Below are 27264 nucleotides of genomic sequence, written 5' to 3' on the forward strand. Positions count from 1 at the left end.
TGACTGCACCTTTATGCGAACAATTCGTTCACCAGGAGCTGTGGAAAGCTTTTGCATTCGAACCCAACGACAATGGTGTATCTTTCACACACTCATCATCGCATTATCCGGAACCTTTGACACAATCCATCTTGAGGATTTTCCAAGAATGACACAACAAAGGCATCCTTCCATGAGTTTAACTGACCAAGATCTCATGAGGAACTAGGAAAACGTCTACGGTAAATACGTCAGACAACGCACTGTCCGACAAGAAACAACGAAGTACAAGGCTGGAAGTCTTCACCTGAACATGTACCAGACTGTTCTCCACAAGGAAGAACGGCTACAGTTTGCGCCAGAAAATGAAGATAGAGGAAGAGAGGGTGCAATTTCATCAAGGGATTCTGGAAGTGATCAACTTTCCGAATACGATGAAGACTCCTCCGACAGTGAATCGGATGATGTAGCAGTAGAGAGTGGTGCCCTTAGTCATGTATACTGACAAGGAGCTCGATTTTCTTTATGCTGCACCCAGAACAAGAAGAGGACAGATGGTCAAGACATCACAAAAGGCTGTGCTTTGGGCGTAGCTTTCCAAAGATCACAAGTTAGGTACGTTCGTATCAAAAAATGCATTTCTTTTTCGCGAAACACCGATTTATTTCCCGTGAATTGTGAAAGGACCAATTTATTTTCCGTGAAACGTGATCTTGACCGTACCCCTCCCCGCTTTCTTTCACCATCCTTTTAAATGACCGGTTGACTTTTAATTTTAAAAGCGTTAGCCAGAGCACTAAAACTCGGAACTAAAAGTAAACCACAGGCGTCATCAACAGACGCAGATGAAGTTTAAAGACAACGTTTGTTTAGAGGTTAGATAAATTGACGGCCATACAACGACAAGTATCGGAGAAAGAAGACCAAAGTGATATTGAAAATTTGATCTATGCCCAACCACGCGTTAAAATTCTGAGTAATAATTGACTACTGCGTACACTGAGTCATTGTGTTGAATAAGTAGAACAAGTTCTAACCTTACATCTACAGGAGACTCTCCACACAGATTCTGATGGGAACTGGGGCTTAATTATTGCCGTTTGGACAGTACTTGATCTGGAAAATTTCCCAGCTCAACTCGCCTCGTTTTCTTTTTGTTTTCGCGAGCTGCCTATAATTTAATTGAATTTCGAGGCGAAAACCTGTTTTACTTTCCTGCTCATTATCTTGGGGAGCGGAGGGGGATGGGAGAGAGGGGGGAGAGGGGAAGAGGGGGAGAGGGGCAGAGGCGTTGGGGTTGAGGGACCACAACTGCCTTTGGAATAAGAACACTGGATTACCTTAGGATACAAATAACGACTAACTCGGTGGCGTCTACTTAATGCTTCAGTTAGGATTGTGTGAGGCGCTTCAAAAATATGGATCAAAATTGAAACAATAGAAAGCTCGATGAAGTCAGACCTGGACGGCTTGAAACTCCACGTTGGCCAAACAAAGGTGTTTCTATATTCCGACCAGTCTACTTAAGTCCAAGAGCTGCGCTTCGGATTCTGCACCTCTTGGCATTTAGACTAACTGTTTATAGTTTGTTGTTTGAAATATTTGTTAACCATCTCCATCCGCCACCATTCTCGTTGTTTCCAGGTGAACACTCGCTACTCTGCTCTCTTTTCATCTCACAGAACCGATATTTTCTTTGCAGATAGTAGAAAACCAGACCAGATGTTGTCAAGGAGCTCCTACAACCCCCAGAGTGACCAAGACAGAATTTCTCCTTACAATATCAATACAATATTAAGCAGACAAGAGATAAGAATAAAGAAAAATATCAATTAACGGACAATTAGTTGATCTAATATCAAATCCTCCGAGCTAACTTCATAAGAATTATTTGACAAACAGTAGGGAGAAATATCGATGAGTTTAAAACTGCTTTCTTAAACTTTCCCTGTAAATAAGTTCAGAGAATTTGGTTTTAATCAACATGAAATCCTCCAACGGTTGTGGTAGCTCACTCTCAACTCCTGTTCACTGGAGAATGTAGTTGAATTTGAAAGGACTAGAATGAGCTATTAGGGACCTTAAGCAGTCAGGACGGCAACGCCAAGGAAGACTTCGATTAAAAAATGAATTTCTACTCTTAGTTAGAATTTTAAAAATGGCTGCATGAGCTTACTGTCTCATCCGACGCCACAGCTCAACTTCCGCATGACGTACAAAAGCAGCGTTGAGTTCCAAATGGAAATTAAAATAATTTGCCGTCGCGGTTTCGGTTCGCAGACGACGCAAATTTTGGCGATTTCACGTTGTTTTTTTGCATAGGACGGCTAAGAAATGTACAAAGTTTCAAAATGCACGTGCTGGGCTATTGTTCCGCCAATTAGATCTATTGTTTTTCCACGTCCTCGTTGCCGTTGCCGTTGCCGTTGCCGTCGCCGTCGTGGTTGCTTAAGGTCCCTATTAATACATGTTGCTAACTTTCGAAAGTTTAAGGATTAGAAAAGATTCCGGCAAAGTGGACAAGTGGCATTGTTACTGGTGCTGAACCATTTATAAAGACAGGCCGAATGGAATTTTTTCTTGCATGTTTTGCAGCTCAATTTAGGAAGAGAGTAGTTGCTGCCATGAATGACAGAGAAACAGATCATGCAGTCTTCTACGCCCTCGAAACGCTTGTCAACGTTACGTTTCCACAGAATGAGGCCATCCATTATGCTTCCATTCTGAAATCAGAAATACAAAAATGACATTTATCGAAGTCATTGTATCTAAATTGATGGGAAAAAACATCGGAGTATTACATCGTTAAATTCAACTTATATTGCAAAGTTCCTTAATGCGGCTTCTTAATTCGAATGTATCGAGGGCTGTTACTTTCGGAGTCTCAGAAGGTGAAACTCAATTGCTTTGAAAAAGGCGAGAAGAACGTTTCGCGGAAAAATAGATCTGTCCATTTCATGAAATAAAGGACAAGCGAAAATTTAAAACAGCTGTAGTTTGACATTTACCTGATGTGTAAGAAACGTTGTCATCTGAAGCATCCAGCTTCTCCATTGAGCTGCTGTCACTCCGATCTTCTTACCGCTCTCCACAGACACCACTCCCAGTGGATGGTTTGGCGCCAATTTCACTACCAGCTCCATAGAGATCTCCTCAATCGTATAAACCGCGGCCACCTCGCGGGCATTGGGTCGGGCCTTGACCTGCATGTTGTCAAACCGGATCGACGAGTTTTGAACCAGTTGCATTTCGCGCTGGCAAAGCTGTGGGGTTATGTGGGAAGTGGTGAATCTAAGCGAACAGGGGCAAGAAGGAAATTATTCTTCATCCAAATGCGTTACTGAACTGATTTTCAAAACATTTCTATCAAATATTACTATGCACTTTCTCAGTAATTTTGATCGGTTTGGACCGATCTGTCTCTAGAAATTTTTATTCAATGGAAGGCGAGTTTCCATGGGACACATCGATAAATCAACAACCAATCGAAGACAAAATCCATCAATTGTAACTGTAAATGTGGAGCCAGTGTGACCGAGTGGTCCCGAATTCAAGTCCTCCACTCTGTTACTGGACATTTTGTTCTCGGTTGCCCTAAATTTAACCCATTGACTCCACCATAGCCTGTCGTGATTTTTTTAACACTATGTTTATTTACAATGTCTATTTACAATTTCTTTGTGTTGGCCTCGAAAAACCCCAATTAATGTTATTATTTGACGCTAAAATATACCGTAACTGGACTCAATATTATTGAATTTAAAGAAAGTAATGCAGGCCTCTTACTTGTCCACAATAGCAGATTGACGCTTGTCTACACTATTCCACCATTGCCTAACAATGGCCGGCATCCATTGCAACAAGGAATAAAACAAGCCACATGCTAGCTGCTGGATAGTACGCTGACCCCCGAGACGCCTTATATCTGGCTCAGAATCAGCTGTTTCCACTACCACTGCTGTCGACTTCAGGGGAATCAGTCTAAACAGCACGCAAAGAAGACTATCCACCATCTTATTTTGCTTGATGTATTTAGCGTATTCAACCCGCTTTTCTTGTGACAAGCTTCTAAAGAACTGAAGCAAGACTTTCCAGGCTAACATAAGAGCGAGGCTGACGATCTGCGCCTCGGTGTCACCTGTCATGTCCAGATGTTCTCCAAATGGCACATGCGCTTCGTGTACCATCTCAGTCATATACGCGCATGACGAATTTATCAGCTCCATCAATGCGGTTGGCGGCGATCTGTCAATGAACAATCGAAAATGACAAATGATCAGCATTGTTTGAAACATAGGTGTCTTAGCGGGAATTGAATCCTAATAAAAAAAAAAAAAAACATTTACCGCGGAAACATTTTTACTGATTAAATAAGCATTGGTAACAAGCATTAAAGTGAAAAAAGGGCATAGAGCAATGGCTTTGAGCTTGGGGCCGTCTAGAAGAGATGACTCCCTACACTGTGTATCGATCACGATCTAGTTTGTAGAAAATAACTGAATGAACACTCAGAGACCATTCAGGTAAATGCGCCCCAGTTCTATCTATTAGATAATTACGACAGGCAGAGGTTTCCTTTTTTTTTTAACCATTTAAAGCAAGCGTAAGCGTCTGTTATTGCCTACCTGATAGCTTCGTCCTCTCCTTCCGCAGTCTCTGATTCTTTTTCGTCTGATAAGGCGCCTTCCTTCATTACTCTAAAGATCAACAATATACAGAGCTTCAACACAACGTTCTTGAGATGCGAGCGGCAGCCAGAGGTCACTTGATATTTTTTCGGGGTAGTTGTTACAGATTTTTCAGTAGTGGCGATATGTTAAAAAGGAAAGCTGTACAATTCCACGGTAGTTTTCCAAAAATGGTTGACTTAGCTACTAGCGTCCTCTCCTCGGTTATTTCCTTGTAGTATGTAGATACGTAATGTTTTCAACCGCTTGCAGTTTTGCTTTTTTGAAAATTGAACCCAACGTACGGTAGATAATTTTGATCCGGTAGTAACGATCGCGTGGTGTAACGGTCTGGGTGGAGGGAGTTCTCCTAAAGATTGTTATTGGTGTTATGACCAACGTTTTGAAAAGCACCAGCTCAGCGAAAATCAGAGTAAAACTAAATTGGGGAGTTCTTTGTGAGCGTGATACAGAAAAAGGTCTTGGTTAGATTCGCCGAAATGTGTTTGGCGCTTTTACCTATGGATATAGATGTCAGAACTTACTTAGAAAGCAAACGATAGGACGCAAATTGGAGTCCATGCTGACTGCATCTCAGGAGAGGCAAGCAGTGTACCAACAGCTCAGCAATCCATTGAGGCATACTAGAACATTGATTGTCTGTTCCTTGTGGTGACCTATCAAATTTATGTTCCTTTAGAATAGTCGTAGGGGTGTACACCACAGCCGACCCAAGTCCCTCGCTGATACGGTTTAACCACAAGGATGTTTCGGAGAGGCCGCTTTGACACTGACCTTGAATCAAGGAAGATAATTTTGATGAAATTAAAGGAGCATTTTTCAATTGATTGTCGAAAGTAACCTGCGATTGGCTTTACTTTCCTTCGCTCTGTGATTGGTCTAGAAAAGCCTGCGCACCAGCCTCTCAACCAGTCGGACACAGAATCGAGCCGGTCGCGTCATGGTACTCTCGTTTACCTGCGCTTCAGACATTCTTCTTGTTTTGCTTTCAGTTTTCATTGGTTCTTAGAGGTATTTTCCTTTGTTGTCATTGGTCACTGCGAATACTTTAGATCTGGATTTGAATGCCAAGCGTTTGCGATCCTAGGCCTAGTCTACAGCCGTTCATGTTTCGGTGCGCCCGCGAACCTCTCTTTCTCTCCAGTGGGGTTACTAAAACATAAACGACTAAAGGATGAGCTTACAGCGGACCTTGCAGCTCTCTTGTCCTTTTTCTTTTATCACCTTATCTTTTTCTTCGATTACAACAAGGATCAACCCACTCACCTGCATGGAACAGGAACAATTGTAACACCGCATTAAACAAAGTTCCGCTAAAGAACTCCTGCCATTCCGTAAAGATATTTCTGGGAGAGTCGAGGGTGTCAGCTGCTGTTAAAGATCCGCTGTCCGCTCCTTGTGGCGCGTCTTTAACCTTGGGGATTTTTGAGGCATTTTCCTCAAAGAAACGTGCAACGATGCAAAAAAGTGAACTTACTTGGCAGCATAGGGCCACACATTTCAGCGACGTTGTCAGGATGGGGCGATTTTCCTCACAAGTCTGTTAAAAGACAAGAAATGCTCATAACCACCCTAGCAATTATTCTTGAGCTATGTAGAAGATGCGGTGAAAAACGTTTAGGCTTTTTTACAACATCTTTTGATTGCGCCCTTTTAAAATAAAACTCCAAAGTATATAGAGTCACTTAGTCTCTCGTTACAGCTCCCTCGACAGGACTCGAGAAGAACACGATCTGGTAATGGAGCAAGAGACTTATTTTTAAAATTGAGGCACAATAATTGGTATAACGCATTTTGTTTAAAAGTAAGTAAGCAAGAAAGAAAAAAGGCTTTGTAGCTTTTTAAGAAATCATGAACTTCTGGGATTGTTGCAAATGGCTGCTTTGTTTTCGCTAATCCTGCGGTTGTAAGATATCGGATCAATATCAAGGCTCAATTTCCGCCGCTCTCTCGGACCCGGTCTTTCTCGTTCCTCTCTTCGGGGAGGAGCGCGGGCTCCGGTTCCCGAACAGCGGCTGGTAATCGGGTCTAATCAATATCAGTATCTAAGCAACCACACTCCGACCCCTCCCCTAACCAAACAACAGTTGACTGATAACAAGTTAGGTTAAAGTAACTTAGATCTGTTTTCGAAGTTGCCATTGCAACTCTTTACAATATGTCCAAAGAAATCCACACAGATACCTGCAACCAGCCAGCCAAGGTACACAGTATAAAATCCCAGTGCTTGCCACTGATCTTATCAGAACAATGCAGCAGAGCCTTTTCAAGAATCCTGATGAGCGACAAGTTGATGGTCAGAACACTGGTGGATGCATCGTGCAGAGGACTGTTTACGAGCACAAGGTTGTCGTGTGTCTTGTTCCACTCTACCAGCTGGTCCAAAGTCTCAGTTATCGTCAGTTGATACTCCAGCACTGCTTCTTCCACTCCTTTGGTTTGTTGAAGCCACTGGTGGAGAGCACCATCGATAATAGCGAAGACACGGGCAAAACCTACACGCAATGACACCACGAAAACACCAGTTACTAATGACTTTTTACCAACCGAGCTTAAGGCCGTACAAAGGAATGTTGGCCCAAAGTCGTGGCAGTACAGACCGAGCACAGCAAAATCCGTTCAAAAAACGACTGAAGGCCAATATTCCTCGGTACGGCTCGAGAAAGCGAGGTTCGTTAGTAGTTTATTTCATGGTACTCGGATCAAACTTGTTTATTTTGAATTTGCCAGCTTTCGCGAAGAAAAATACATGACTTGTGACCATTTCTGTAGAAATGGTCCGTTGGCAAAATCCTACCCAAGCAGGATCCAATCTGAATCAGAACGCTCGGATTTACGTCAAGATTACCGTGTCATATAATATTTACGATTAATCAGTAAAAATACAAGACAATAAAATGGCTGAGTCAAGAAGTTTGAAACGCAATTACAGCACTGACCGACGGGTGACAAGTCACGAAATTTGAACCGCTTTGATTTTGCCAAGAGCAAAAAATCGGAGCTCACTCAATTTTTGCTGGCTTTGTCCGAAGTTTTAAAGTCCTGTCCGAGGGGATTCGTTCTCGGTTGTTCATCAGACTTTTGCAAAAAGAGGTCACCAAAGTTGAGCCTTGTTCAAAGGGGACCCTAATAGGCGACTATTAAAACCCTTTTGTTCTGAAAACTATTTAAATTACGAAAGTTACTTGAGTGAACTTTAAGGCCTTTACCATAAACATAGCGGTTAATCTACCACCGAATTACGAAGCGCGCTCGTGGTAAGTTTATGCATAGACTTTGAATTTTGGTTGTAATCTTAATGAACGAAGGACACTGTGTGAGTGTCTATCAAAAGTAAGACACAAAACCACATTGCAACAGATTGAGTAACTCTGACAGCGACAAGACAAAGGCCCACGTGTCAATGGCTTACCATTCTCATCGCTATCTTCGTGCATGAGGGCGATAAACTGTTCAGCGGTGACTTTTAGCTCATATATCCCTTCCACATGAGATAATAAAGTGTTCAAAGTCTGGCATTGTTTTTCTTCTAATGATGCCAAAGATTGAACCTCGGCCAACAGGACTGCAATATCGCTAGGCACACCAAGCTGCCGAAGGTCTCTTAACACGCCATCCAAAACAAGACACCACAAAAAACCCTCGCTTCTTGAACGCCTGAGCGCTTCTGAAATAAGAGATCCACTCCACTGGTTCTCCTTTATTTGTTGCAGAAGACGGCTACTTGAGTGGTTTAGATTCACGAGAACATTAGCCATAATTTGGTCACGGTTGTTTCTAAACGCAACAAGTTCCTTTGGGAAAAAAAAAAAAAAAACAAACAAAAACCAACAAGGCTGGTTAAGTTTCCATAAGATGAAGCTTACATGTATGTCACATGCAACTAGACTGCACTTTGTACGATTTAAATGTATAGCGGGTTTTCCAAGAAAGTAAGGCAACATAAAAAAACCATCATCGGTAACCGCTCATGGAAAACGTTATTAAAAACGGTTAACTTTTTGGAAGTCAAAATTTAAAATATAAATGACTTTAACTTTTCTGTGCACGCCCTATGGTTTGAAACTCTTAAATAACGATCCGAGAGTTACTCTACCTCAGTGACGTCACTACTTCCCAAGACACACGTACACCAATGTCGGACCCAGCTCGTCTCCAACCACAAGCAGATTAAACTTTCCGTTGTTATGACGTCACTCGTTCGGCTCGATGTCTCATCGGAATTCGAAAGCGTCTTAACAATCAGAGTCGACGAAAACACGATCACTTTCTGGTGATTTGTGAGCGTGGACTGAACATTTTCACTTTCGTCGCACAAGTCGTGAACATCCGATGAGATAAGAATTTTTCTCTCCAGCAGAGGAACTAGCAACCACTGTGTCTGTGCGAAAAGGAATAGGAAAGCACACAAGGTTAAAAAAAAAAAAAGGGAAGCTAAGCTCTGCGACAGTTTGTCAAAATCTTCATTAACCTACAACGTTTTCTTAGCCTGCAATATGGAATAAAAGAAAATCCACACCAATAACCTACCGTGGAGTAGTCATTCCTAAGAAATCTCAGTTGTTTCTCAGACGGTGTCAAAGCCTTGAACACTCTTTGTGCGAGGGAATCCTCTATCGAATCCTCAGCAGGCGATAGGTTGATTGCATCTCTAAGAAGTTGAACAGCTACAGTAGCGATATCATCCACTCTACGAATACAAAAATGAGGAGCACTTCGGTTAAGAGGAATTACAACGAGGGCATTGAAGTAACCTATCGTCTGTACAATTTGGAAATATTCATTCCTTACTCGTCCTGAAAAAAGCACGTTACTCTTTCAGCTTCTTGCTTTATTTATAAATGAATAAAGGGGGTAATTTTCTAAAGAAATGGTGGTGCAGCGTCAATAGGGAAGTTTATTACACGACTCGGAAAGTCAGAGGGCCAATAACTAAAATCAACCAATCAAAATGCTCTATTGCCGGTCAATATTCTCTCAGTATTGGATCGGGCACAGTCCCGAATGGTCCAGAATGATACCGCACTTGTGTCCCTTTGAACTTCAGTCGTGTAATAAATCTCTTATTAACCAAGCTTGCTCGGGACCGTACTGGAAGAATATCGGCCCTCGGTCTTTTTTGTACAGACCTCGCTGCGCTCGGTCCGTACTATCAAGACCTCGGGCCGATATTCTCCCAGTACGGCCCTCGCGCTTGGTTAACAAGATATATATAGCGAGGGAATTTGGTTTTATCAAGTGAGTTGATAAAGTAAATTGGACACCGTAAAGAGTTTCAAAGCTGACGTTTGGAGCGTTAGCTCTTAGTCGAAACGTCAGCTTTGAAACTCTTTACGGGGGCCAATTTACATTACGACTCAGTTGATAAAACCAAAATTATTTAGTTTTACATACCTCTCTAGTGTTTCAACCTTCACCAATTTGTCCAGCACAAGCCTGGCCGCTTTAATCACTAGCGCCTCACAACAAGTACACTCCACATCAGAGGGAAGTTGTTGGAAGACCCTTAATCCTGTTTGCCATGTTCCTATCAAAGACTGAGTTATAGTATCTGGAAAACAACCATAACAAGTGTTACACTGTTACTGCAGTTATTGTGGCTTCCATGATAGAAAGACAATTGCAATTCTGCCTTGCTCGTATGCCATTTGGAAGTGAGTCGCTTCGTCTCTATTCTCAAACCGCCGTCAGCGCTTATAGATCGACGTGAGGCGCCTGAGAAATAGTGCGCACGAAAAGAAGTGCGCCTCGTTCCCAGTGTTCCGCGCGGCGGGCTGACATTTTTTTTTTTCGCCTTTTCTTTTTTCATTTGACTCGCGCACGGACTTCGCCAAAAAGAAGGACTGCTTGTAGTCTGGAGAAGAGAGGGGCATACTCGTACTTAAACATGTTCTCTTGAAAGACGTTTTGCAAGCACAGTGTCTTTCCCCATTCAGCAGTAAAAATGTCAAGAGAACATGACAAAATGGTGAAGGGCGGGGGGGGGGGTTGGGGAGACGTAAAAGCTATATTTTAAGATGCTTCAACCGGACAATCTCGTATGCAGAGGCCTCGAACTACAAGACGATGTCACTCACCCGCAGACGGCATGTCTTCTAATTGTCGCTGAAAGATAGCTAGGAGAAGCTCCTCTGTACAAGGCACAATCTTATCCAGCTGAAAAGCAAACCCAGAATTTATCAAGACAACTGGCTAGCACACTTGTTTAAATTACAATCCTCAGGCTTTCCTTTATACCTCATTCACAAGGTATCGTTTCTCTTCTAGTTTTCATTGTAATATACGTTGTGTTCTGAGGTCTTCTTTAACATGAACATAATTTCTCTCGCTGTATTTGAACGAATAATAATCAACAAATACTTACATTATTTTCGCAATTGGTGAGAAACAACTGTAAAATGTCGAGCAACATCAACAATTCTGCCTCATTTTCCTGTTTTGACTGTTTAAGAGTCCTGAGAAAATGTTGACAAATTTGGTCCACTAGTTCATTTCCCAGCAAGACAACTGTAATCGCGAACAAAATAAAACAGTTTATCAGTTTAACATCAAAAATCTGAATAAAAGGATGCTCCTTAGCTATTAAAGACATAAAAAACTAACCCTTTCGACTTGTAACAACGCACAACTTAAGGAGACGCCATACAACCACTCGCTCTTCCTTAGAAAGACAGGACGCACGTCCATCTCGAGGAATCAAACTACTAGACAGGTCAAGAAGTTTTTCTTTTCCTTCATTGTTTTGGAGCCAACTTTCAACGCCACGAACCCCAGCGCGGAGTCCCTTTGGGTTAATAAAACAGGATAATCAACTGAAAGCTTTAGAAATACATCAAATTTTACTGGTGTCGATGTAAAATTTGTAAGCAAACACAGAACTACTCTGCTTACCTTTTCGAGAATTTTGTACAGAAAAAAGATGGAGTTGTTTTGCTGGAGGTAAAGAAGACACTATTAGCTGACAATAATCACAAATATACAAAAAACAACAGTATCAACAACAATTATAACAACCTGTTAGAAAGTTACAAGGGAGAAGAAGACAAAGAAAAGATTGAGTATCTTGGACCAAAGGCAAAAAACAAGAAGGGTAAAAGAAATTGTTAAAATTCAGTTAGGTACAGAAAAGACCTAACATCATCAAATGTTGGCATATTTTCCCTGGCATTTTAAATTGAAAATTCAAATTGAATCTATTCGAGTGTTACAAAACTGCGAATGAGTAGAACAATGAGCGTGACCTACCTGAAGGGATTCTGACACGAATTCCACTTGCTTCACAAGTGGTAAAGCTGTTATGATGCCACATAAAATACTGATGAGGTAGTCAACAGATCTGCTGTCCTTGAAAACAGAACTGTCATTTTCATTCCCAGGCAAGGAGGACTTGATCCAAGGAAACAAAGTTTGATGAAGGAAATTCTCACACAAAATGGAGTAATTGTCATTTTCAAAGGTTAATAGAGTTGTAGGTTGTCCTTGGGAGATTTCAAGCAAAACTTTGACAAGTTTTGTTGATGTAAAGTCGGGAATAAGGGAAGAAAGAAGTTTCAAATGCACTGTTGAATTGTTTTGAGCTATTTCGTCCATACACAGTGTACAGATGTTGCAAACCAAATCTAAAAGACAGCCTTTGTAGAGTTTCTCCACATTGACAGATGTTGCTATAAAATCACTTTGAATTGACGAACATTGATCAGTCTCAGCTGAATCAACTAGTTCAGATGATGATAGTTCCATAAATGCCACTCTGTGCTGTTTTTTCTTCTTCTTCTTCTTGGTGGGAAATTTCAGAGTGACCAAACAGTGACACACAGAATTAACTACGTCTTCAACTGCCTGTCAAAAAAAAAAAAAATAAAAAAAGTATTGCATAAGAACAACAACCAAAAACAAATTTATTTGTAAAACTGGATAACCATTGAGAACAAAAGGTGTCTTGCTCTACCAGCCACATGTAAAGTATCTCCACCCTATCTTCTACAATCCCATTTTTTTTTAGACATCCATGTAAGGAAAAAACTAGACAAGGTTAATTTAAGTGTCTATATGGCCAACAGGGTTTTTATAGTTTTGGTATGTATTTAACATGTAAAAAAGTATTCTTAAGTAAAAATTGGATTCTGATGAGTCTTCGCCCTGAAATTGAGCTTTCAACTTCCCGCTTTGGCCACGCCCATTGAAGGTGACCGTGAGTCAGGGCAAAAAAGAGATTGGGTTCAGAATGGGTCGTGACGTCAAGTCAGGAACGTGCCAAATCCTGCCAGTGGTTCATTTCACTGCTTTTTTTTTTTTTTCAGTAAGGTAAAGAGTTTTTGGCGACATAAATATGCCCAATAGATGTGTTGTAAAAGTACTGCGTTTGTCAAGCAAAGTAACAACACGACGCTCGAGACGCTCCTGGAGTGACGTCACTCATCACCCATCTTCCCTAACGCGGTCAACTTCATTAGACGTGGCCGAAGCGAGAACTTTAAAGCTCGATTTTAGGGTGAAGAGAGGCATCAGAATCAAATTTTACAAAATAATGCACAATAGTTTGTAGGCCAGCAATGATTTCATGAACAAATTTCATTTCATTAAACCATACTCTGATAACCATCCATTCACCTGTTTTTGAACACAGGTTTTGTTTACAAATAAGGAAAAGTGTATTTACCACTTTTCCAGAGCCAGACTTGAGATTTTCTAAGCAGATTGAACTAAAACCCTCCCAAAACCATCTCAACATGTGGCAGAATTTTTGCAGTGATTTCTCCTCCTCTACGTTCCTTCCTGTTTTGGAATCACTTTCCACTTTGACAGACAGATATGAAAGCAGATCAGCCACATGAGGATAAAGACTGTCATACATCAGTTTGTAATGCTTTTCCAATGATTCTTTCAACAAAGACAACAGCTGAAATAGAGCAAAGGAACAATCCATAGTCCATCAGGAAATTTACTAATACAAGAGAATGTTGCATTGCAAACCGGTTCAAAAGCAAACCTAAAACAGCAAATGGCATCACCTAACCTTTTCTACATCTCTTCTGAGAGTGACCCATTACACTTGTTTGCAAGTATCCAACAGTTACTGTATATTGCTTATACAGCCGTATGTACTTTGACGTTAACCCTTTCATTCTTCATTTAAGTTGATTTGTCCTAAATGTCGTAAAGTTAACGCTTTTACAGTTTGTTCTTGTTAATTCCGCAGTCAGTTGTAAAATATTTACTATATGTTTGTTTTTTTTCTTAATGCGTTGGGTTGGGATTTTAAATCTAATTTAGGGGTTGGGATTAAGGGTGTAAATATCTTGGAGGGGACTTAGAGTCCTATTGTATTTACACCCACTTTCGGGTGAATCATTAAATAAAAAAAAAATTTAGTAATTTTCTTTGCTGTCCTGTTTGCCATACAATTCTGATGATGTTGGTTTGGAGTATTTGGTATTGGATCAACTGATAATCCCCTAATTTATATTATTTTTTTCTATATTCTATATTTTCATATTCTATATTCCTGTTTGATGTGTATTGATATTGTTAGGGAACATTGTCCTTGTCACTCCTGGGAGTTAAATGCTTAGTTAAAAGATGTGAAGTGTAATTCAGAGTCTTGCTGATGCCAAATTTTATCCCACTTACTGAAAATGAAGTAATTAGGAGTGTTGTCCCTTCTCTAGAATGAAACAATTGTTTCCCCCGAACATTTTTCTCGGTAGGTTGTTTCCCTCCACAGTGTAGCTTGTCTACATTTAAGTCTGGGTTTTGCTTAGCAGCACAGGCCCCTATTACACCATTGTTAGCCTCTATAGGAAAATGCTATAATTGAACTCCTGATCTCTCTTGTCTTGATCCATGCTTTTGGTTGGATGTACATATAGATCTACTTTCAATTCAGATGACCTTCTAATTTTATGTACCTGCTCTTTGATCAAATATTGATGGATGTCCAAGTTTGATCCATCTTCAAATTCATGTAAAAGACAAAATTTCAGACACTCCATGAATGCTGCAATTATTGCTGAACACTCACTGGGGCTATTTTGCACACGCTCTTTTGTCAGGCCTTCTTGAATATTTGTAAAGAATTCCCGATAGAAGCCCACTCCACTACCAATAACCTGAAAAGAACAATATTATTCAGGCCTGAGAAGGTCAATAACCCATATCAGAAAGTTAAATAGCATCTCTTTTCCCTCAGGAAAATATAAGGCCTAGTGAGCAGCACCAGCCAGTGAGAAGTCTGCAAGTGGTCTAGCACTGATACAGTGCCAGACCCCCCCCCCCCCCCAGCAATCCTGTACCAGACTTGTCTCTAATCTTCCCATGGGTGGAGAAATGAGTGTCTTGCAGTGCTAATTAAATAATAAGGGCCAAATCATAGGCTAAAAGAGTTACAATGTAAGTCATCTATACAAGCTACATACAGGTGGCCAATAAATTGGATGCTGGCATCCATGACAGGTTAACCATCAGCACACCAAGAGGATTCTGTGACTATTTAGTGATAATTATTGTTGTCTGACTAATCTTCAGTTAAGTGTCTTGCCCACTTTCAGTCAGGCCTCCACTTGAACTCCAACCATTTCACACAAGGAGAGGGAAAATTTGTTATTTTTGGAATGCAGGAAGATGAAAAATGAGAGATATTAAAACACCCAGTAATGACTCATGACCTGTACTGGGAAGTGACAGATCTGGTTTTTTTTTTTTTTTTTTTTTTTTTAAGAAATAGAGAAAAAACAGGACTTTACAATATTATTTTATGATATAAATACAAAAATATGTTACATAAATAGTATAAACACAAACCTCTGAAGGTAGTTTGCTCAAGAATGGAAGTAAATTAGGAAAGATCATGGTAGCACAACCATTGCCACCATTTTTCAAGACAGACCAGAGCTTAGGCAAAACAGCTTTGCGGGCTTTCACTTGGATCCAGCAGTCCTTTTTAATAAAAAATTTAAAAAATGTAATTTATTATTAACTGGCTGTCACAAAATGGATATTTTGTAAGAAAGTACTATAAATTGTATGTTATTGAATTTTTACCAAGTTAGAAATGCAAGTTGCAGTTGCTTACTGTGATATTCGTGAGCAAAGATAAAACAGCATTCCACAGTTGTTGACAGACTACAGGATCAGAATCATCCAGTGCCGATAAAACAGCTGGAGAGACCTGGGAGCTGATGGATATCATCATAGAAGGGTGCACCTCACAGGCAATGCTGACAGTGGAAAATACAGCAGCTCGGACCTAAGGGTATACACACATAATGTGTCCTTTGTAACTAAAAGTACTTTTAATCAACAGGCAGGTAGAAAAGATTAACTCGGATTGTCAGTCCAGATACAGGTTAACATATGCATGGACTTATTCAGATCACCTGGGAACCTGCATGGTCATAAAGAGACCTGGCACAAGTTAAAAAAAAAAACAACAACAACAACAACATGGTGGCTTGACTATGGATCACAGAGCAGATAAAAATGAATTTGACTTTGCATTGGTTGAATTTTGAGGTGAAGCACGATTAAAAAAAAAATCTTTTCAAGAATTCAGCCAGAATCCAGGGAGATCAGAGTGGGATTTTGGGAATTTGTTTCAATCCAGGGTGATCTGTGTGAGTTGGAGTTGATCCTGTCTGAATTTTGTAGTAGTTGCCTTTTTTGATCTATTATCTAGTGATATGCACTACCTATATTTGAACATTATAACTATGAAAACTATAAGTGAATTATGATTAAAATGGCTGAGATAAATCTTTCCCAAAAATGCAGTTGTAACTTCAGTGTAGCAACATTTTATCTAACAAAAACCACATCATAGCTTACTTGAAATCCTTCCAAACAATAACCAAATATGTGTACTTACTAATTACACGTATATAAGAACGATCCTTCGCAGTAAAGCACTATTTAAGCAATAGTGGAAATCAGACCTGAAAAAAATTTCAGGCCTGTACGGGATTCGAACCACTGACCTCTGCGATACTAGTGCAGCGCTCTACCAATTGAGCTAACAAGCCAACTGGGAGCAGGCCATCAAATTAATTCTACTAATTACAGCACATATAAGGCAGATATTCCACAAAATACAAACTGATTTTATACTTTTAGCAAACACATACATGTGGGGACTTGTGCCTGGCATACTTCCAAAACTTGTTTTGCCGCAGAACATTAAGATAAAGGTCCACCATATCTGTAGTGTCCCTCTGTGATGTAACATTCATCAGATGTCCAAGCCCCAAGATGGAGGATGAGAGCACTCTGTTATATTTTGCCTCTCTTTCTTCTTCAGAAACAAATCTACATGAACACAGAATAGAATAAGCTTTAAGTTTTAAGCTTGATCTTCATGATAATTAAAAAACATAATTATATAATTGCTCCTGTCACTAGTATGGAACAGTCTTTCCCCTGGAATTTAATTATTGAACTTTGGATTACATGCTCCCATACTCATACAATGGGCTTCAAGGAAATCTAAGGTGAGACAGGTCAAAACTAGGTTCAAACAATGCATATGACATCACACATCCTGCACACAGCAAGGATCAACAAAGTGAAAGGCAATGCATGAATAAATTTGCAGAATAAAAAAAATTAGACAAATATTGAGCTCAATAACAAAGTCAGAAAGGTTACTATTTGTCTAATGTAATGAGCGCAAGACAAAAAAGAATCTTAGTCTCCTCACAGGGAATTGAACCCCAGTCCTTGCGCTCATTAGTCAAAAACTGGAGTTTGAAATCTGGGTTTCATTTCTCAAGGGGAACTCAAATTTTTCCCTTTGTTCTATGCTCATGAGCAGATGGATGACATATTTCTATATTGAAATCTAGATACTAGGTAAGTTTCAAGAGGAAAACACCACATGCCATAACTTGAACTAAAAGTTAACATACTACAAACAAGCAGATCCCTCTTCATTCCATAAATTATTGCATTGCAAACTGCAGTGTGTTTGAAAGGTACCCCATATCACATGCTAATTTCAAAAGCATTCACTTACTTTGGGTCAGAGAGGGTGGAAGAAGTCTGAGTTAATATATTGTCTTGAAAGAACTGTATGGTCAAAAAATTTTAAATTAGCATACAAAGTCATGTACAACAAACTTCTGACAGTAATTTGAATTATGAATGAACGACCTACTAAATACTTAAAGGAACAGTTATTTAAATGAATGGATAAAAAGATGAGTAGAGGGGCAAAAGGATCGATGAAAAGAGGTTTTTGTGATACAAATATTAAACAAAATTATTGATTGCAGAACTGAACAATGACAGGGTGGGAATCTGCAAATGACAGAAACTAATCAAACAAAAGGCCTTGGACAGAAAAACGAATTTCAATCGAGAGGAAAATACTGTCCTTTTAAGTCCTATTGAATGCTGCAATTGTCAAGTTACTCAATACATGCAAGAAAAACACAAAATATTGAGTGAATTCAAACTGACACTGTGGATGCACATAATTTTTAACCCTTCACTCCCAAGATCAAATTAATTTTAATTGGCAATTCTCCTTACTGTCTGCTATACAAAACTTCTTATGTCAGTTCAGAGAATTTCATATTGGATCAAGTAATAGTCCCCTAGTTGGTATTTTTTTTAATTCTCCTCTCTTGCCTGCTTAATATTGAATTGATATTGTAGGGAGAAATTATTTCTTGATCAATCATGGGAGTCAGAGGGTTTTAAACACTGTACATTGTATCTATGGTATACAACTGGTAAGTACGTGTATACCTCAAATAACTCCTTTCTACAAAACATGATGACATCAGTTTGTTTTTCCTCTGAGAATGCTGCATGGAATGACTTCCTTGCCGATGATGCAACGACTGCATAGGTATCAAACTGTGTACACAGCCAAGGACCAATAATATAACGCAAATGAGGAGCAAGGTTACGACCAACTCTGAGAACCAGTTGCTCCATGGCTTGTTGAGTTGCTTCTCGCACTTTATGATCAACATCCTGATTGAAAAAATAATTAAGCATGACCTATCCATAGGGTGGCTTTTTTTCACTGCTTCCAAGTTGAGTGTTGGTTTTTGTGGAGAGAGGAAAAATCGTAGAAACTTAAGAAAAATAGCAAGGGAATTGAAGATGCATGTGTAACAGAAACAACAAACTCAAGCTATATACATGTATGTGTAACACAAGGTTATGATCAGAAATTAAATCAGGGCCCAGTTGATCAGTGGAAAGCACTCTCACTTGTTATCACCATCCATCCTTCCATTTCAATTTCATTGTTCCATTTAAGAACTTACCAAAGCCAATTTGTTAAACAGTCTTGGCCAGAATGGCAAAGCACTTTCCACAGCCTCAACAGTCAAATTCTTGCATAACTCAGTGAATTCTTGTACAGCCTAAGATAGAAAATAATTATTTAGTAATCAGTTACAAATAGAGACAGAAGGAACCTGATCCCCTAAACTCTGCAGTAGCTTTAACAGTAATGTGAATGGCATTGAAGCTCACAGACTAACTTTTTGTGAAGGTGTAGTCTGATCGTCCGGGTGAGTGTAGTCCTGAGAAGGACTGTTGTCGGTGGTAGTGACTAACGTTTCGAAAACCTGTGCGGAAGTCATCATCAGAGTCAAGTGAATGATTGTTGTCAGTAGACAACATTATTTATTTCAAATAAATTCAAATACAGGGAGAATGATTTTACAAGTGAACAATTGTTGTCTACTGACAACAATCATTCACTTGACTCTGATGATGACTTCCGCACAGGTTGTCGAAACGTCAGTCGCTACCACCGACAACAGTCCTTCTCAGGACTACACTCACCCGGACAATCAGACTACACCTTCACATGTTACCCCCGGGTTCAAACCATTTACTGCAAGACTAACTTTTACAGTTCAATTATCATTGGAGAACTTGTTCAATGTTATTGCTTATGATAATGCTCACCACTTTGACTCAATTAAAATGAAAAGAATGATAACAATAATAATAATAATAATGATAATAATAAGATAAAACTTCGTTAAAATAAAAATCCTATGTACATATTCTTGCTAAGAAAGGTCTATGACATAATTTATATATAAAAATATTATCATCATTGTTTTTCTTTATAAATCTTGTGATGAAAACCAAGTGAATTAATGATGATGATAATAATAATAATAATAATAAATAAATAATGATAATAATGATTCCTCCACTGTTTTCAGGGAAGCAAGCCAGGCTATAGTGGTGGGAAGTTAGTGCTCTCCCTTCTGCATGATTGCCATTGCCTGTTATGCTATCTACTAACAAAACTAAGTTGTATTTTCCACTGGTTGAGGAATGAAATAAGTGGAAAATGTTTTATTACACACCTCTGGGGCCTGGGCCCGAGGGTTTGTTTCCAAGTCACGTGCTCAGTGTATTTTATCAGTTGCTGTTTTGCTGTCCGCCATAGCTGATGTGTATTTTTCAGCTTGATAGTTTTTTCAAAGTTTTCATTGCCTCTACCATTGTTGTATTTGTTTTGCGGTACCGACTGAGATGACTTAGGTCAAAGTCTCAATCAAGAGCAGTAAATCGCCTTCAAACTGACCTCTCCGACAAACGTGACAGTTTCTCTTGACGATTTTGTCTAGACAACTTTTTCACACTTCGGTTAACACAGGAAAGAAAAACAAGAGCGAGCTGAGAAACGCACATGAATTTCAAAGTGCTCTTTTAAAGGATATCCCGCACCTCATTCCTTTTAATTGATTAATTGCTAGAATAAAGTTTTTTGAGTTTTTCATGATAACCTTCAACTTTCACAAAAATTTTCAGTTGCCCGACTGGGCAACTAGGATCTGAAACTTAGTTGCCCCGATGAAATTTTTAGTTGCCCCAGGCAAGCGGGCAGCCGATAATGTCAAGCCCTGCCCTGTGGTTGGATTACAACATCCAGTGCTGCATCAGCTGGCCAGGGTGCTGCCTTCAGTTCTGCTTCAAGATAAAGCTCCAAAGACAGTTAACAGTTATCTCCATGCGTTTGGGGCATGGAAGAGTTGGGCAGAGCAGTGCCATGTGTCAGTTCTACCAGTGGAGCCAGTGGTGTTCTCCCTGTATTTAGTTAAGTTGATCCAAGAAAACAAGTCAGTTTCTACCATTAACTCTGCTTTGTACGGAGCGAGCTGGGTACAGAAGAAGGTGGGTCAATCACAAGTCATGGAGAACCCTTTTGTGACCCAGGTGGCAGACACTGCTCGTAGAATCCTGGCTACGCCACTGGAATGCAAGAAACCCCTTACGGTGGGCCAAGTTTTGTGCATCATGTCTCATTTGGAGAAGAGCAGTCTGGCAGATGTGCAAGTTGCAGTGATATTTGCCATGGGGTTTTTTGGTATCTTACGGTGAGATGATTTAAGCAATCTGACAGTGGACGATCTTTTATTTGCTGATTCACATTTCACATGTTGCTCTCTTTTTGCTCCAATGTAAGAATGACCAATTCCGGGAAGGATCTTGGGTCTTTATTGCAAGAAGTGAGGTAGCCCCTTGCCCTGTGGCACTGTTAAAAAGGTTTCTCAAGATGGGAAATCATTCTAAGGGGTCACAGCTGTTTCGTAGGATCCAGAGCACAAGGAGAGGCCAGATGCTTAAAGAAGCACCTATGTCGTATTCTCGTGTGAGCGAGTTGGTAAAGAAAGAGTTGAAGAGTGAGGGGTTGGACCCAAGCTTGTACAGTCATCACAGCCTCTGGTCAGGGGGTGCTTCATCTGCGGCAGCACTCGAGATTCCAGATCACCTGTTCCAGAGACAGGGAGGATGGAGAAGCACTCAGGCAAAAAACAATTATATCCAGGAGTCATTGGACCCTTTGTTGTTAGTTACCAGGAAGATTCAGAGCTCAGATTGAAGACTGTGTCAAGTGGGCTCGTAATGTGGGAGATCTTCATAGATATTGGATTAAGGATTTAAACATTTACTAAGGATTTAAGAATCTGGACTTGTTTGTTGCATGGACAATATGGGTTGTTAAGAACTTCTGTGGACGTTTTTATTTTCCATAGTATCACAGACTAACATTGGGTGGTTGTTTTTGTGACTTTGTATTGCTGGGCTCTCTATGCTTTGTTATTTGCGGCAGTCAGCTGGACTATGGCTCCCAGGGGTGTGTGAGAAGTTGTATTTTCCACTGGCTGAGGAACAAAATAAGTGGAAAATGTTTTCTCACACACCCTGGGGCCTGGGCCCGAGGGTTTGTTTTTGAGTCTCGTGCTCAGTGTATTTTATCAGTTGCTGTTTTGCTGTCCGTCATTGCTGATGTGTATTTTTGAGCCCCAGTTCCCACCCAACCCTTCGTTTGAGTTGATAACACACTGTTAGTTAGATATTCTTTATGAAGACTTTAATTTAATTTAATTTAATTCAATAATTTCTAGAGCGCCATTTTCATTCAATGATCAACAGTGCTTAACAACTTAGAATACTACAGTAAATTCAAATTTATAAAAACTAATTACATGTACATTAATATTAACAATGTATGTTAAAAATAAGAATAATATGGAATATCCACATGTGCATATTGAATCAAGAGGAAAGAATCAAGAAATAATATAATTTCACCTTCAGTTTTGTAACTGAGTCTCGTTTCATCAATTTTCTCATCACCATCCTAAATTCTCCATCGACAGATGCATCAACATCCTCGCTTACACCAGCACTCATTGGAACATAACCAAGGTTACTTGCACCTGGACTACCCTGCAGTCCTCCAAACCCAACAAAACCCACAGTTCCATCTTTCGAGATCAAAGCTGCTGCACGACCACTGCTGGATGGCTGGTAAAGTATGATAATGAGGTAAAAATAATATTTTATACATTCAGAGTCTTGCGACACTCCATACCTGTTACTATATTAAATGTATCTCGACAAGCTTTAATTTACCGATCAACCAATGAATAGAGAGGAAAAGTTTCTCTAGTAGTAAAGAAACTGTGGTACTGCGTTGTTGGGGGTTAATGTAAATCAGCCACCGTAAAGAATCTCTGAAGTTGACGTTTCGGGCGTAGCCCTTCGTCAGAGCGATGTTTCCGAACTAGTGTGAGACAAAAACACTAACATTGAATGTAACAGCTGTTTTCAAAATTCCATGTTCTAAACATGTTACGAAAGGGACTAACACAGGGAAATATTGAATTTCTTTAAAGAACAATAGCACGCGGAAGAATCACATCGCTATACAATGTGGTTGTACCTTCGCGTTTCCTTTAGTTCTTTGTTTATCTTTTCCTCCCATTATGAAATCTGGAGCGAATCAACCACATGTAAACATGAAAAACCCATTAAAATCCTTCAATAGTGGTCACAAGGAAGCCATCTTGGATTACTATTTCTAACCCCGGTCTCTTCGCTATCTACAATTTTCCCACAATGCTATGCTTTTACAGCATTGCGCTTGCGCTCTTTGCATGTGTTGTTTAGCTCGAATGCCAGAGGGGCATGAGCTCGTTTTATCATTGTAGTCATAGATCACAGTTAACTAGCGTACTGTGTATTAACACTTTTAGTTTTCCAAGAGTCCTCAGAGATTAATTCCTCAGCTCACCTGTGAATCTTCCTGTCAGAGGAGTCGCTGTTGTGTTGTGCTTCATCGAATGTTCTTCACCGTCTACCGTCACTTTGAAATAATATTGCTGTGTTGTCGATGAGATTGTTGATTCGCTCGAGTTTGAATGAAGAAGTCTGACGCGGTGAAATGAGGATTTTATTCTCGGGATAAAAAACTGAAATTTCAGCGCTCTATTTTGTTTGTTATATTATTTGTGTATCAGTTCAGACAAAGGCATTTCTGATATGGCGAAGGAGTGAATTCAACAATGTCACAGATGGCATCTCCAGGCGGAATTGGCCCTTCTTTACCAGGTGGGCTCACTTGTCTGAATAATAACATATACATCATATATAGATTCTTTTTTTTTTTTTTTTGTACTTACTTAGCAGGGTAGAATTGCCAAGATTCTCCCCTCTTTCTCTTTTAGCCTCGTGGGTGATAACATCTGAAGATCGGACTAAACACGAAGCGACCTTTCAAAGTTTGAATCCAGCGAGTGGTTTTCTGACAGGTTTGATGAATTCCATTATATTGGTCACAATTATAATTAAGCATACTTCTGATCTTTGCCACCAGATTTGCACATTCTTGTTGTAACGTGTTCATTTGTATTCAAGTTTTATCAGCCTCTTGATAATCCAATTGTTCCCATCAAAACAATGAAATTTATTGAACTTGAGACTATATAATCTCCTTGATCCGACCCGTAGATCTGTACGTGAATCCTTAACGCAGAGATTAATTTGAAAGATTCTTTGTAGCACTCCTTTAAACGATTGCATCCTGAGAAACGCAATGGTAATTTTATGTATCAAACCAAAAATTTCCAAAGGAAAATTAAAGTCATTCACATAAAAATTTACATCAGAAGGGGCCTTAATCAGATACAGGTGGAAAGGGAATCTAATACTATTCATATATACAGCTGTATAAAGTGAAATTTGTTTTCAGGGTTATCATTTAGTTTTTGTTTCTGATGACAATTAAAGGCTTTGGCTAATTTTAGAGGATCATAAATGGTGCTAATATGTATTTCCTCCAGGAGAACAAGCCAAGAAGTATTTCCTGAAGTCTAATCTTTCACCAATGGTGTTAGGTCAAATATGGTAAGATATGTTCAAACTCATGAAGATACAATATGTGCTGCATGGAGAAAATGCATTGAAGAGTTCTAGTGTGACTGACTATCATACCTGAATTCAATTTATCTTTGAGTGTACCATAATTTTATGTAATGGGTAATTTTTGTTTTATTGTTAAATTAAGCCTCAAACTAAACTTAGTTCCTTCTTGATAAGCCTCCATACAAAGGGTTGTCACTAAGCTTTGGCTACGGCCAAAATTCACAGGAGGAAAAACCTTTCATCATTGGTTAGTAGGTTTTTGGCTGGTGGTTGATCAGCAAAACATGATGGGCTTTTTTGATATCACACACCTACAAGTGTTGTTATCTTTGAGCCTTGTCATTTGGAATTTTAGCTGGCTGCCAAATTTCTAAGTTACAAACCTGTATACTTAAATCCAATTTACAAAGTCTACAATAATTATGTATGATTGAAAATATTGTTTTTCTTTAAATAAAAACCCACACTCATTAATTGCAATGCCTTCAAATTAGGAAGGGGGGTGTAAACTAACAGAACCTTGAAATCAGTCATTTACTTGCATTGATGCATACACAATTTGTTGAAATGTGTATATGTAGGGTGGTGTATAGAAAATGATATTTATTCATTCTAAAGATCTACTTGTAATTGTTATTTTAAACCTTTGTGTATAATAGAACAATATTGATATAACAATATATCAGAGGTAAAACTGAGATCCTTTTAACTGTCACTCTAGGAATCTTGCAGACATGGACCGGGATGGCAAGATGACCATGCAAGAATTCACAATTGCTGTTCATTTAATACAAAACAAGTTAAAAGGAGTGGAATTGCCCACATCTCTCCCTAACAGTTTAAAAATGACCTCAATGCCTAGCACTTTTCAGGTGGGGCAACAGAAAACAAAACCTTCTACTGATTGGGGTCAGTCTCCTAACCAACCAATATCAAATGGCTTCTCAAAAGTGGGTATAATGACCCTGCCACACAAACAAACTTCAGGCATTTCATGGTCAGGAATAAACCAATCACCACCACAAACAAGAGCTGCGGTTTCTGGATCATCTTCTGTATTTGGTTCTTCTTTTGGACCACAGATGTCAGCAGGCGTACCTGCAGCGTCATTGTCATCATCATTTAATGTTGGAATGAGCAGTAGTTTAAACACTGCTGCTCCTAGTGCAGCAATAATAAATGGGCCTGGAGGTCAAAGTCAGAGTGGTTTTGGGCCAGGAATTCCTAATGTCCGCAGAGCTAACTCACTGACTGGAAGTTTTAGTCAAGTTGCAACAGGAACGTATGGAACTATATCACCAAACAATAGACTAAAATATAATCAGATGTTTAAAGCAAATAATTATCAGAAGACAGGCTTTTTATCAGGTGAGCAAAGTTCAAGGAAAATTGTGGGCTTTGAGCAAAAATATTTGTTAGATTATAAGTCAAAATATCCCTACTAAGGTAACGAGCATCAATGAAACAACTGCTTCTCGAACAGGGCTCGACACTAATTGTTCATCTTACTAGCCAAGTTGCTAGTGTCATCTTAGATGTTACAACAATTTCAGTTTGTTTACTAGCCAAACTGGCCAGCAGAAATTGAAAACTACTAGCCAAAACTGAATTTCTGCTAGTTTGTGGCTAGTTGGCCACCATCAGTATTGAGCCCTTTCGAAGTCAAATTGACTCAGCCTAACATAATAGGCCTTTTGCGGCTAGAGATCACGTGCTTAGATACCGCATAGCAACGCCATACTGGAGAGCAAGCACTCCAGTGATCTCAGACAGTATAGAGGTCACATAAGTCTGCATTAAAACAAAGAATACAGCGGATAACAGATCAAAAGCTATCCCAATTCGAGAAATCCAGTAAGAAGTAATCAACAGCTTCCCCGGAGTGTATCGGCAACAAAATCACACCAAAATTCGTTTTTCACTGGTACACTCCAAGGAAGCTGTTGATTAAAACTTACAAGATTTCTTGAATTGGGATACCTTTTAACTTGTTATCCGCTGTATTCTTTGTTTGAATGCAGACCTCTGTGATCTCTATTTTGTCTGAGATCACTGGAGTACTTGCTCTCCAGTATGGCGTTTCTATGCGGTATCTAAGCACATGATCTCTAACTGCAAAAGGCCTATTAAGTACAATGTATATATACATGTATGCTTGTGGCACTTTGTTGTCTGGTTTTTTAGGGGAACAAGCTCGAAGTATGTTAATTCAGTCAGGGCTTTCGCAGGGAATTCTTGCTCAAATATGGTAAGTCTTCACTTTTGGATTTAAACAATATGTCTGTCTTGTTTAATCTGTCAATAACTAGGAGGAGCTCTATTACCAGAGGTAATTCAAAACAATCTGGAGAGTTGGATACTGGTTGAAAATCCAAAATTTAAATTATTTCTCCCTTTTATCATGCATTGCTTCTTGTTCTCAGTTAATGCTGTTCTTCTTCATTTTTCTTTGGAAAACATTTGGACTTACAACACGTACAGTGTAATTTACCCAATTTTTTTTATGTACAATTTAGGAGTCTCTCAGATGTAGACAAAGATGGACAGCTTAATATTGAAGAATTTGCATTGGCAATGCACTTTGTCGAGCTGGCAAAGCATGGTCAGGCCTTGCCCCCTACTGTTCCCCCAGAGCTTCTTCCACCTTCATTCCAGTCACGGCAAACAAGCACTACATTTTCACCAGTAGCAGACAGTCGTGAACGGTCTGACAGTGGACGAGAGAGAAGTGGGAGTGAAAGAGAGAGAAGTGGAAGCATAGATGGAAGGGCACGATCTGGAAGTACCTCAAATGCTAAGGGAGTTTGTAAGTCTGAACAGCTGTTTTCATATCCTTTAAAAATGTTTACACTGTAGGTCTTGCATGTACATGTATATGTAAGTGCATAGCCCTGTGGGGTACTCAATTTTT

The 27264-nt window shown here is 39.6% G+C and overlaps 2 protein-coding genes across 3 annotated transcripts in view; one reads left to right on the forward strand and one right to left on the reverse strand.

Moving 5' to 3' along the window:
* Positions 1-888: 888 nt before the first annotated feature.
* On the reverse strand, positions 889-23032 carry LOC111341698 (E3 ubiquitin-protein ligase listerin). Of its 2 annotated transcripts, none has more exons than XM_088729544.1 (26): positions 22873-23032; positions 22239-22454; positions 18941-19039; positions 18411-18641; positions 17674-17726; positions 16787-16967; positions 15739-15912; positions 15468-15602; positions 14576-14776; positions 13327-13566; positions 11913-12506; positions 11559-11600; positions 11271-11451; positions 11032-11174; positions 10745-10823; positions 10062-10218; positions 9198-9357; positions 8764-9048; positions 8080-8461; positions 6852-7162; positions 5934-6207; positions 5192-5441; positions 4605-4676; positions 3766-4224; positions 2988-3270; positions 889-2702 (listed from the first exon to the last, which is right to left on the reverse strand). In XM_088729544.1, the coding sequence occupies exons 1-26, from the start codon at positions 22912-22914 to the stop codon at positions 2475-2477; spliced, it is 5472 nt and encodes a 1823-aa protein (XP_088585670.1). In that variant the 5' UTR covers positions 22915-23032; the 3' UTR covers positions 889-2474. The 2 variants fall into 2 exon arrangements, with proteins under 2 accessions (XP_088585670.1, XP_088585671.1); XM_088729545.1 differs by having other exon boundaries at positions 22850-23001.
* Positions 23033-23068: 36 nt separating this feature from the next.
* The window catches only part of LOC111341697 (intersectin-1), a 32556-nt gene continuing 28360 nt past the window's right edge, over positions 23069-27264 (forward strand). The window contains exons 1-6 of the mRNA XM_022948680.2: positions 23069-23540; positions 23657-23740; positions 24272-24335; positions 25075-25721; positions 26538-26601; positions 26870-27159. Coding sequence (XP_022804415.2) covers positions 23495-23540; positions 23657-23740; positions 24272-24335; positions 25075-25721; positions 26538-26601; positions 26870-27159 — 1195 coding nt within the window. The 5' untranslated portion in view covers positions 23069-23494. The remainder of the gene's footprint in view (positions 23541-23656; positions 23741-24271; positions 24336-25074; positions 25722-26537; positions 26602-26869; positions 27160-27264) is intronic.

Source organism: Stylophora pistillata, chromosome 8 (assembly GCF_964205215.1).
Source record: "Stylophora pistillata chromosome 8, jaStyPist1.2, whole genome shotgun sequence".
Taxonomy (NCBI): domain Eukaryota; kingdom Metazoa; phylum Cnidaria; class Anthozoa; order Scleractinia; family Pocilloporidae; genus Stylophora; species Stylophora pistillata.